The 12805-nt window shown below is 42.2% G+C and overlaps 1 protein-coding gene across 1 annotated transcript in view; it reads left to right on the top strand.

Annotated features, from left to right (window-relative positions):
* Nucleotides 1-12805, top strand: part of ints7 (integrator complex subunit 7) — a 62329-nt gene that overhangs the window by 35275 nt on the left and 14249 nt on the right. Inside the window, exons 13-14 of the mRNA XM_043695875.1 lie at nt 7486-7692; nt 9987-10181. Coding sequence (XP_043551810.1) covers nt 7486-7692; nt 9987-10181 — 402 coding nt within the window. The remainder of the gene's footprint in view (nt 1-7485; nt 7693-9986; nt 10182-12805) is intronic.

A 12805-nucleotide genomic window follows, 5' to 3' on the forward strand; every position in this document is an offset into this window, starting at 1 on the left:
TTCTAATGTTCTGCTTTTACTTCCTTAATTGATTCCAATACTTTTCCAATGATATATGATAATTGACCGATACTTGTTTTTTTTTGTCTCCCTTTTTAAATATGGACGTCACATTGTTGGTTAGCAATAGGTATCTTCTAGTACCTCTCTAGAATCCAAAGATTTTTGGAAAAATTCAACCAATGCATCTACTACCGCTGTCACTACCTTCTTGAGGATCCCAGGATGCAATTAATTAGGGTCAGGCCTTTAGCCCACATTAGCTTGTCAAATAGTATTTCTCTAGTGATGGTGTGGGTACTTAATTCCTCTGCTGTATTCTTTAGTATTCATGGGATGTTCAAAATATCTTCCATCATAAAGACTGATGAAAAGTATCCGTTTAACAATTTGACATTTCTCTGTTCCTCATAACTATCTCCCCAGATTATTTTTCTAAGGCCCTATATTTACTTTGGCCTCTTATATTTTTCTTATATATTTAAAGAAGCTCTTTTTGTCAGTATTTTTTTAAATGTTCCTTGCTAGCTTGCCATTGTAGTTTACTTTCTCTCTCTTTCTACTTTTCTCTGCTTGATAGAGAAAAAATATAATCTATTTGACATTCCAGAGAATAAGTAATGAATAAAGATTGGAATTGAAAGAAACAGTAATAAAGATTAAAGGCATTTAAAGGTTGGCAATTCCCAGGCCCAGCTAGTTTCTATCCCTGCATTTTAAAGAAACAGTTAAGGAATTTATCAAACTGCTGTGAATTTAGGAATTATTCTTAATTTTGGAAAATTTCGAAGTTCCATTATTTAAGAAAGATGACTGAGACAGCTACAACATTATTGATCTGATCATCTAGCATCTGTTATGGGGAAGTTATTGAAATACTTAAAAAAGGACAGAGATTTGCCCATTGGAAGAAATTTGAATTTATCAGAGAGTCAACACACGTTTGTTAAAAGGATCTGAAAACTCGCAGCTAGAGTTCAATATAGACAGGTGTTGCTGAAGGATTTTTGGACGTTGAAAGAAATCAGTAAGGTATGTAGCGAGGAGCTTTTCCCTGTGTTGGAGAACTTGGGGCAAGCGGATATAATCTTAAAATCATGGCCAAATCATTCACGGAAGAAAGGTGATAGTGTGTGGAACTCTTAAGAGAAAGTCGATGCAAGGTCAGTTTTAAATTTGAGATTTTGGTGAGCCAAGAGATTAAGGTCTGAAGTGAAGGTGACCAAATGGAGTTAGCATCCATGACTTCATATAATAGTGGAAAAGACTTAAAGGGCTGAAGGCATTATTTTTATTCCTAACTGAACATTAGGAAGACCAAATTGTTTTTTAGTCTTTACCAAAAACTCTGCTCTCTTGCCACTGACTCTCACTACCTCCCTTGCCATTTATCTAAGCTGAAGCAGGCTGAAACTTTGACATTCTGTTCTCAGGTTAAATCCTGCCCTGTATCATTGACTAAGACTTTGATTTTCGCCCATGCAATATTTTCTGCTTCCATCTTTACTCATCCTTAATTTCTTACTCTTTCTTGGCTTTGCCTCACCCTAAATTCTTGCAATTTTCACTCATTTCCTCTTTCTGATGCTGGCTTTTAGTGCATCATTCCTTCCTCAGCTGACCACTAACAGAATCTTCATCTAATTCTATTCTCTGAGACATTACAGTGTCCATTTTCTTTCTCCTCTTAGAAATTCCCTCAGAGCAGAGCTTTTCAACTAAAAACATCTTCAATCCTAATCTCTTTGCCCAGGCATCAATCTCTTCCTATTTTGTATTTTCTCTCCTTTTAATGTGCATTGGGCTGTTCTCTACTGTGAAACTGCTATGTAATTGCTGGTGGTGCTGGATGGTTTGTCCCACTGAAGCAAGGAAGGGATGGTAGGTTGAAAGAACCTTGGATGACAAGGGATTTGGTCACCTAGTCAAGAGGAAGAAGGAAACTTACTTAAAGCTAAGGAGGAAAGAATCAGATAGCGAGTTACAAGGTAGCCAGGAAGAACTGAAGAATGGACTTAGGAGAGCTAGAAGGAGACATGAGAAAGCTTTAACAGGTAGGATTAAGGAAAACCCTAACTTATTCTACACTTGCGTGAAGAAAAAGAGGATGGCCAGAGTGAGGGTTGGGCCAATCAGGGATAGTGGAGGGAACTTGTACCTGGAGTTGGAGGAGGTAGGGGAGGTCCTTAATAAATACTTTGTTTCAGTATTCACTGCTGAGAGGCACCTTGACATTTCTGAGGACAGCGTGAAACAGACTGATAAGCTTGAACAGGTTGATGTTAAGAAGGAGGATATGCTGAAAATTTTGAAAATCATAAGGATGGATAAATCCCCTGGGCCAGAGGCGCTACCCAAGGTTACTACAGGAAGCAAGGGAAGAGATTGCTGTGCCTTTGGCTACGATCTCTGCGTTCTCACTGTCCACTGGAGTAGTGCCAGATGATTGGAGGGTGGCACATGTTATTTCCTTGTTCAACAAAAAGTGAGTTGGGATAATCCTGGGAATTACAGACCAGTCAGTCTCACATCTGTGGTGGGAAAAGTATTGGAGAGAATTCTGACAGACAGGATTTGTGATTACTTGGAAAACCATAATTTCATTCAAGATTGTCAGCATGGCTTTGTGAGGGGCAGGTCATGCCTCACAAACCTTATTGAATTCATTGAGGATGTGACAAAGGTTCCTCATTCAAAAAGTAAGGAGGCATGGGATACAGGGAAATCTGGCTGTCTGGATACAGAATTATCTGGCCCACAGAACAGAGGGTGGTAGTAGATTGAAAGTATTCAACCTGGAGCTTGGTGACCACCGGTGTTTCACAGGGATCAGTTCTGGGTCCTCTGCTTGTGAATTTTGTAAATGATTTGGATGAGGAAGGGTGTGTTAGTAAATTTGCCATGAAGGTTGGTGGAGTTGTGGGTAGTGTGGAAGGCTGTTGTGGGTTGCAATGGGACATTGACAGGATGTAAAACTGGAGTGATAAGTGGCAGATGGAGTTCAACCTGGAAAAGTATGAAGTGATTCATTTTGGAAGGTTGAATCTGAGTGCAGAATTCAAGGTTAAGGGCAGGATTCTTGGCAGTGTAGAGGAACAGAGGGATCTTGGAGTCCATATCCATAGATCCCTCAAAGTTGCCACCCAAGTTGACAGAGTTGTCAAGAAGGTGTATGGTGTGTTGGCTTTCATTAACAGGCGAGTGAGTTTAAGAGCCGTGAGGTTATGCTGCAGCTCTGTAGACCCCTGGTTAGACCACATTGAAATATTGTATTCAGTTCTGGTGGCCTCATTATAGGAAAGATGTGGAAGCTCTCGGGAGGGTGCAGAGGAGATTTACCAGGATGCTGCCTGGACTGGAGGGCATGTCTTATGAAGAAAGGTTGAGGGAGCTAGGCTTTATCTCATTGGAGTGAAGAAGAATGAAGAAATGGCTATAACGAGGGGGCATAATTTTAAGGTGATTGGAGGAAGGTTTAGGCGAGATGTCAGAGGAGGTTCTTTACAGAGAGTGTGGTGGGTGCATGGAATGCACTGCCAGCAGTGATAGTAGAGTCAGATACATTAGGGACATTTAAGCGACTCTTGGTTGGCACATGGAAGATAGTGCAATGAAGGATATGTAGGTTAGTCTGATCTTAGAGTAGGATGAAAGATTGGCACAACATCAAAGGTCAAAGGGCCTGTACTGTGCTTTACAATTCTATGTTCGATTGGGCACTGGTGGTATAAGTCAACTCTCAAATCATGAAGTCATACAGCACAAAAGCAAACCCTTAGGATCCCAGGTGCACCAACCAGATTCCAATCTGATCTAGTCCCATTTGCCAGCATTTGGCCCATACCCCTCTCAACTGCTCCTATTCATATACCTATCAAGATACCTTTTACATGTTGTAATTATAGCCAACCCCACACTTCCTTTGGCAGCTCATTCCATACATACACCATCCTTTGGGTGAAACATTTGCCCCTCAGGTCCTTTTTAAATCTTTCCTCTCTCGCCTTAAACCTCTGTCCTCTAGTTTTGGTTTCCCCCCCACCCCATCCTACCCTCATCCTCCCAGACTGTATCATGACATAGGATCTTTGGTGTCCTAGCCACTGCCACCAAGACAAGTTAACTGGTCATTCATATCCTTTACCATTGTTTGTCTTTGGCTACAGCATTGCTCTATATGATGAAGTGACAACACTTCAGAAACAGTTAATTGATTTTTGCTTTTATCTGACATGTGGCATAGTATTGCTAAATATTATTTGAAACAGAATTGGAGTAAGGATGTCTTCCTGCAATTGTATAGTGCCTTGGTATGACCATACTTGGAGTATTTTGTGCCATTTTGGTCTCCTTACTGAAAAAGATATACACATTGTACTTCCCTAATGTGGCAATCTCAGTGCTGGGTCTTTGTCAGTCTGAACCAGGAAACACAGTTTCAAAATGAGGGGCAGGCCATTTAGGGCAGAGTTTAGGGGAATTTTGTCACTGAGATGGTGTTGAAGTAGAAGTAGTTAATGCATATTCTGAAAGCCATTTTAGAGATAGTCATAGAAATGGGGAAACAGACCCTTCGGTCCAACCCGTCCATACCGACCAGATATCCCAACCCAATCTAGTCCCACCTGCCAACACCCGGCCCATATCCCTCCAAACCCTTCCTATTCATATACCCATCCAAATGCCTCTTAAATGTTGCAATTGTACCAGCCTTCACCGCTTCCTCTGGTGGCTCATTCCATACACGTACCATCCTCTGCGTGAAAAGGTTGCCCCTTCGGTCTCTTTTATACCTTTCCCCTCTCACCCTAAACCTATGCCCTCTAGTTCTGGACTCCCTGACCCCAGGGGAAAGACTTTGTCTATTTATCCTATCCATGCCCCTCATAATTTTGTAAACTTCTGTAAGGTCACCCCTCAGTCTCCGACGCTCCAGGGAAAACAGCCCCAGCCTGTTCATCCTCAACATGACCTCCCAACTCCTGTATTCAGTACTCTGACCAATAAAGGAAAGCATACCAAACGCCGCCTTCACTATCCTATCTACTTGTGTCTCCACTTTCAAGGAGCTACGAACCTGCACTCCAAGGTCTCTTTGTTCAGCAACACTCCCTAGGACCTTACCATTAAATGTATATGTCCTGTTAAGATTTGTTTTCCCAAAAAGCAGCACCTCACATTTATCTGAATTAAACTCCATCTGCCACTTCTCAGCCCATTGGCCCATCTGGTCAAGATCCTGTTGTAATCTGAGGTAACCCTCTTCGCTGTCCACTACACCTCCTATTTTGGTGTCATCTGCAAACTTACTAACTGTACCTCTTTTGCTCACATCCAAATCATTTATGTAAATGACAAAAAGTAGAGGACCCAGCACCTTGTGGCACTCCACTGGTCACAGGCCTCCAGTCTGAAAAACAACCCTCCACCGCCACCCTCTGTCTTCTACCTTTGAGCCAGTTCTGTATCCAAATGGCTAGTTCTCCCTGTATTCCATGAGATCTAACCTTGCTAATCAGTCTCCCAAGGCGAACCTTGTCGAACGCCTTACTGAAGTCCATGTAGATCACATCCACTGCTTTGCCCTCATCAATCCTCTATTACTTCTTCAAAAAAACTCAATCAAGTTTGTGAGACGTGATTTCCCACACACAAAGCCATGTTGACTATCCCTAATCAGTCCTTGCCTTTCCAAATACATGTACATCCTGTCCCTCCAACAATGTGCCCACCACCGAGGTCAGGCTCACCAGTCTATATTCCCTGGTTTATCCTTACTGCCCTTCTTAAACAGTGGCACCACGTTTGCCAACCTCCAGTCTTCCGGCACCTCACCTGTGACTATCGATGATACAAATATCTCAGCAAGAGGCCCAGCAATCACTTCTCTAGCTTCCCACAGAGTTCTCGGGTACACCTGATCAGGCCCTGAGCATTTACCCACCTTTACCTGTTTCAAGACATCCAGCACTTTCTCCTCTAATCTGAACATTTCCTTGTTAGTTAAAATTGGACATTTATAACTAGACGTATTGTCAGTATGCTACATGTATCTTTGGGGTGATTTGACGTTCTCTTTTTTTTCTCAGCCCAACAAGCTCTCAGGATAAAGTGTAATTAGCATGTCATTCATCTACTCTTCATTGTGATGGCAGTAATTTGGCTGTAATTGCTTATTGACAGTTTATTTGCAACCTCTAGTGGCAGATACTCAGTAGTGCAACCGTGTCACACTGAAAGCCCTGAATAGTTTAATTATATTCTAGTTTTAAAGTGTTCCATCTTTCCTCCCCTCACCATCTGCTCCCCACACTACAAAAAGAAATTCCTGGCAGAACAAAAATAATTAATTTTCGACACTAGAAAGGAATGTGACTATCTGATTGGAGGTCTGGACTTGGAGTCTGATCAAACAGACAGGTTTTTGTTTTTTTCTATCTAATTAAACAGTTTAGATTTGCAATGACCAGATGTCTGGTTCTCAAAGGAACAAGTTAGTCTCAGTAGTTTTCCATTGTAAAGCAACATTTCCATTTAAAGTTCTGTCGAGTTCTGAAGACAGGATCAAAATCCTGGAACTCCCTCCCTTAATGGCATTGTGGATGTGCCTACATTAAATGGATTTTAGCAGTTCAAGAAGGCAGCTCACCACCATCTTCTGGAGACCAACTAGGGATGTGCAATAAATGCTGATCTAACCAGCGATACACACATCCTGTGTGAATAAAAAATATTAATTGGTCCTGAAACGTTAATTGTTTTTCTCTGTCTCTCTCCTCACAGATGCTCCCATATCTGTTGAATTTCTTATTTAAAATATTTTTATTTCTGATCTTCAGTGTCTATATTGTTTTGCTTTATTTTGAAAGTGTCTGATCTGTACCTTCATCCCTACCTATTCATTGTCTTTTCAGCAAATTGATAGAATAAACAATGAAATATATATATGTTTAGATCAATGTTTGTTAGTACTAGAGTCGAAATTGTAGGGACAATCAGGTGGTATCTTAAATGCTGTTTGCAGTGACACCATCTATTTGTTTATTAAATATGTCATGCACATGTTATCATGACCATTAAACGTTCTATCACACTTCATAAGGTAGAAGAATTGACGATGTAACAATTGTTCTGCAGCAAGAGGCATTGCTAAGCCATTTCAGAAGGCAGTAAAAATTTGCAATGGTTGCATGGTTCATGTTAACCAGATTCTTGCTGGCTTTTGTTCACCTGGCTTCCCCAAAGCCATGTTAGCAATGCACAGAATGTGGTAGTGGCATAGTCACTTTCTGCAGTCTATCCTGTCACAGCTAGGGGAAGTCACTGGCGTTGCATGGTGGTCTTGTACTTTGTATAATCATTCTGAAGATCGAAAGTAAAACATCAGCAAAAATTTCTTCAAGCTGTTCAATGCTTATGTATTGAAATGTCATCAGGTGGCAGATATTTGTTTTAATTGATATTTCTCTTTTCTGGTATTTTAAGGGAAACCATGATATGGCCGGAGATCTTTACCATGGCTTGTTGACGCAGGTGGCTTCCGAACATTTTTACTTCTGGATAAACAGTTTGAAGGAATTCTCGAGAGCAGAGCAATGTCTGGCTGGCCTACAGGACAGTGAATCCAGTGTTGCACTAGCCCGTATTGCTGAAGCTTTAAAATATTATCAGAGGGGCATAGCTTCATTGACAGTGAGTTGAAGTCAAAATGAATATGTCAAATGAATTTGCTTTAGCAGCATTCCAACTTGTTTGGTTTATTTTGTTACAGAATAGACAGTTAACAACTGTTTTATCAACTCCTCTGATGGCATTGCAGTTAGTGGACATGTCATATGTTGGTTGTTCAATTATAAGACAAGATATATTGGACTATATAAAACCTTTCAGAAATTTATTCACATGTACTTTTCAGAAAAACAATCTAAACACCACTTATCATTCATGAAAACTAGTTTAAGTGCAATGTAATTTATGGGAATTTTTTTTTTGATGGGTTTGCTCTAACGTAGGATTTTTGGTTAGTGGAAGTGATACTGAAAAAATTAGTTGAAATAAAATGCTCTAATGCCATGAATCCTGGAAGACTGAGGGAAGCCAGAGAGTCAGTAGAGAATCTGACCCAACTTTCAAACATTTTTCTATATGTGCATGATGACTGTTAGAAATTTTGGTTTGGTGTTGGTGTCTGCTTGGGTTCAATGAGGTTGGTTGTTCTGCTAAGCATCCTTTTGAGGAGTCAACTCTAGCTGCCTTACTTCTACTCACGTGATTATCAATAATGCCCCCTCGTGGCATCCAACTGGATGTTCCTGCTTTTTGTGCATCATTCTGTCAAATGGATTAACCAGATATGGTCAGATATGATTTGTTGTGCTGCTTAACTTAACATTGGATGAATGTATAAGGTAATTATTCTGACTGTAGTTTCTGAATTCAGTCTATCTCATTTAGCTACCTGTAATAGTTCAAATAAAGGAACATGTGGCAGTACAAACAAGGCATTTAACTTATTTCCAGTACTTCTAACTTCTGCCAGAGTGAGACCCAACCCCCCCCCCCATTGTTTTCAGTTTAACTGGCCTGACTGCTTTTCAGTTTTCTTGTGTTTTTAAGTGATTTCTTATTTTCATAAACCACTTGAACAGACCGTGTTTTGAGAAAAGTGAAATCCTTCCATCTCCAAAATAAGCAAAATACCATGTAAAGACTGCCACAAATATTACATAGGGCAAACCAGAGGAAAACAAGCCATCAGGGTACACGAACACCAACTAGCCACCAAGAGACATGATCAACAATCACTTGTGTCCATACATAAGGACAAAAAAGGATACCAATTTAACTGGGACAATGTATCCATCCAGGACAAGCCAAACAAAGACATGAACGGGAATTGCTGAAGGTCTGGCACTCAATCCAGAACTCCATTAACAAACATGTAGAGTTAGACCCCATATACCAACCACGAAGAAACAAAACTGGAAATGATGCCAGCGCTGAAAATGTGTTGCTGGAAAAGCACAGCAGGTCAGGCAGCATCCAAGGAACAGGAGAATCAACGTTTCGGGCATAAGCCCTTCTTCAGGAATGAGGAAAGTGTGCCCAGCAGGCTAAGATAAAAGGTAGGAAGGAGGGACTTAGGGAGGGGCGTTGGAAATGCGATAGGTGGAAGGAGGTCAAGGTGAGGGTGATAGGCCGGAGTGGGGTGGGGGTAGAGAGGTCAGGAAGAAGATTGCAGGCTAGGAAGGCAGTGCTCAAAAGACCACTCCCTCCGTGACTCCCTCGTCAAGTCCACACCCCCACCAACCTAACCTCCACTCCCGGCACCTTCCCCCGTGACACTGCGCCTGCACAGCTCATGGCCACGTGTTGGCCTGCTGGACCCCCCCCACCCCACTCCGGCCTATCACCCTCACCTTGATCTCCTTCCACCTATCGCATTTCCAACGCCCCTCCCCCAAGTCCCTCCTCCCTACCTTTTATCTTAGCCTGCTGGGCACACTTTCCTCATTCCTGAAGAAGGGCTTATGCCCGATCATCTATTCTCCTGTTCCTTGGATGCTGCCTGACCTGCTGCGCTTTTCCAGCAACACATTTTCAGCTCTGATCTTCAGCACCTGCAGTCCTCACTTTCTCCTGGAAATGATGCCACCCATCTCGACAAACTGGGACAAGCAAATAGCAAGCAGGATAGAACCCCGACACTTCACTGGAGGCGCACTGATGATATTACCTAGTATGATGATGAAATGTCTGCATACAAACTTATCAGCTCAGCAGCAAGTCAACAACCTCATCCATAACCTGAGCTATAAGTCGTCTTAAGAACTTTAAGCCATTGCTATCTGATTTAGTTTTAGCATCCTATTTAAAGCAATTTTTCAAAATGTGAAGCAAACTTGCTGATTTAATATAAAAAGCTTATAGAGTAATTTGAGACCTTGACAGTTACTAAATTATGTTAAATATGATATTATTTTCAGGCTGCGAGCACACCTTCCAACCCCTTGACATTTCAGTGTGAATTTGTCAAACTGCGGATTGACATGCTGCAGGCATTCTCTCAGTTGATTTGTACCTGTAACAGCCTGAAAACCAGTCCTCCACCTGCGATTGCTACAGCAATTGCTATGGCATCCGGAAATGATTTACAGAGGTGTGGCCGCATTACCAACCAGGTATGTACATATTCTACTGTATCCTTCAATCAGCCACTCCGTAAGAATGTGACTAGATGATCAGTTAGATTGATTCGGAGAAACAACGTACCTAAATTGATTTCAGAAAGCCAAACTAGCAGCAGAAGTTAGTTGACTGCCATCCAGATCCTTTCCATTACACCAGTTAACTGGTCTGTGATGTTTACATTCTTGATGGTATCAATGGTACTTTGTAAACTGTTGCAGTGCAGTTAAGTTCATGGTCAGTAAGGTCCAATAGTGACCGTATTCAGGACAAAGTATTTGTTTATCAGCATAGTGTGAAAGTTTTCCCACTTTCACTTTGTATTTTGTTGAGTGAGTTTCAGGGTACCAGGTCTGCCAGGCTCAGAGTGACTTTTCTTGTGCAGTCTTCTACTCTTCATTAATTATGCATTCGGGCTGTTTAGAACCAGGAAATTGTGTCGCCAGAGAAATGGCGCCACTACTGAATTCTTCCAGCTTTCACACCTCGAGCACTGTTTTTGAGAGCTCAGCTACGCGCTATTTCAGATGCGTCAAGCCAGAGGGAAAAACCCAAAGAACTACAGTTGCAAGTCAGGAGCTGACCCTCATATTGTGCTGCTCAAGCAGCAACACTTAAAACATTGACCAGATGGTAGGAATTGATGCGGTAGTGGAGAGGAAGGCAGTCCTTTTCCAGCCAACTGTTGCAGTACGCCACACCACCAAACCCAACCAGCTTGGACACAACTTGCAGTCCAGGTCAGTGCACAGTCCCGAGTGAGAGGGGGCACTCAGCATTCAGGGAATGTGTGACGTTGTGCTTCTACAAGGGTGCTACCATCTTCTCTCTGCGCCTTACATTTACATTCAAGGATGCTCATTCTAAATCTGACATTGCATATTCAGCCCACCACGTCTCATGCACGAAAGCTCTTGGTATTGCATTGCATCCTATCCGCTTATTGGCTCTCACCCACCTCATCCTCCCAAACTAACCCTTTTTGCACTCTGTGCTTCCCATCACTTCAATGAGGCCACCTTGCTGCCTATCCTGTGTATGTATCAGTATTACCTAATTTTCTGTCATATGTAATTTCTCCCTTTGCCTCATTACAGGAAACAGTGGTCTTTAACCAGACAGAGAATCCAAAATCAATGGGGAGGCAGGTGGCAGACATCAAACTCATTCCTCTTGTATGAAGTAAATCTAGATTTGACTGGAGAAGATAATGATTGCTCATGTGGGGGGTGAAGAGACCTCTAGTGGGCAGCAAACCAGTAAGCTTCATTGTGCTGTGCTGTTCTCCTATTATGATCCGTGCTAATTCTTACTCAATGTGCACAATTTCTTGTCTATCTTTGACAACTACTTTCCTCTTCTATATGCAGGCAGTAGTGGCACTCAGTGAATGTTTGCAAACACCCACAGCTGCACGTCGATCTCTGAAGGGAAGGTACTGCCCCTCGGATAGCATTGGTAAAACTTTCACCTGCACCTCCAGCAGCTCAGAGATTTTCACATTAGTAGCTTCTCTTTCTAGTTTGGACTCCAGAGTGAGTGGTGGTGAGTCTGGTGATTCCATCGCTGACATGTTTCTGCAGCTGGTTGAGGAAAGAAAGCCCTAAGTCTGTGATTCTCTGAGGAATGCCGCTTTGCTCCTGGCAAACTAAGACCCTGTTCTCAGCCATTAATTACTTTGTCAGTCTGCATAGACAAGCTAAGGAAAATCAGGCACATTTGTCAGGGGCCTGCAGAAAGCCAAGCCAAAGGATGGAGGAGTCCATTGATTTTATCGATACTGTGCTGGCTTAGGGATGTCTGCATCTAGCTAACTCTGTGGACTGGTGACCACCATGGAGACATAGGTCCGGTACTCCTGTGGTCTGCTAGACTTGTGCACAGACATGCTTGATATCATTGGCAAGGCAAGAAGGAGATGAAGGACCTTGTCCTTACTCCTGCCACTCTGGGAGACCGGGTGCAAAGAGGCATTTAGAGAGAGGAGGAGTGGCATAGAGGTACTACCACCCCCCCCCAAAAAAAAAGTAGCAGCTTCTTTGGATGATGCAGCAATGCCCAGCTCCTCTACCTTGCTCTTTCTTGTGATTCCCAAGCTTCCAGTTGTTCAAGCTGAATGCAGGAGAATGAGCCTGCACTCGGAGCAAGATACTTTCACCAAAGTTAGATAGCATGGGTGAAATATCACTGTCAATAAATGTTCACTTTTGTAAACATATACTGTTATAGTGTCTTCTGTGTATAATTTTTGTTGTCGGACCTGGTAAGTCAAACCTGTGTGGGAGATTAACAGCCCCTTCACACAAGGATGAAAGGAATTACAATTATCAAGCTTTGTTCATCTCTCACAAGCAATAGGCTTTTTGACTGCATATGGCCTTAAGGCATTAGATATTCTTGAAAGTCACTGAGGACTGCTGCCAAGGTGCTATGCTTTAATGCAGAAAACAATGAAGATAAACACAATTTGCAGGAAGTGTGCTGGGCCTGGCTTGCATATGTTATTCCACATTAAGACTCACCCTATGAGTGAAAATACAGAATCTTTCTGGAGAGAAAGATTTATGCTAAGTATCAGCTGTTCAAGGAAAAGCGTATACTACCATTCAAGGATGCC

This window comes from Chiloscyllium plagiosum, chromosome 9 (assembly GCF_004010195.1).
Source record: "Chiloscyllium plagiosum isolate BGI_BamShark_2017 chromosome 9, ASM401019v2, whole genome shotgun sequence".
In the NCBI taxonomy this organism is placed as follows: Eukaryota; Metazoa; Chordata; class Chondrichthyes; order Orectolobiformes; family Hemiscylliidae; genus Chiloscyllium; species Chiloscyllium plagiosum.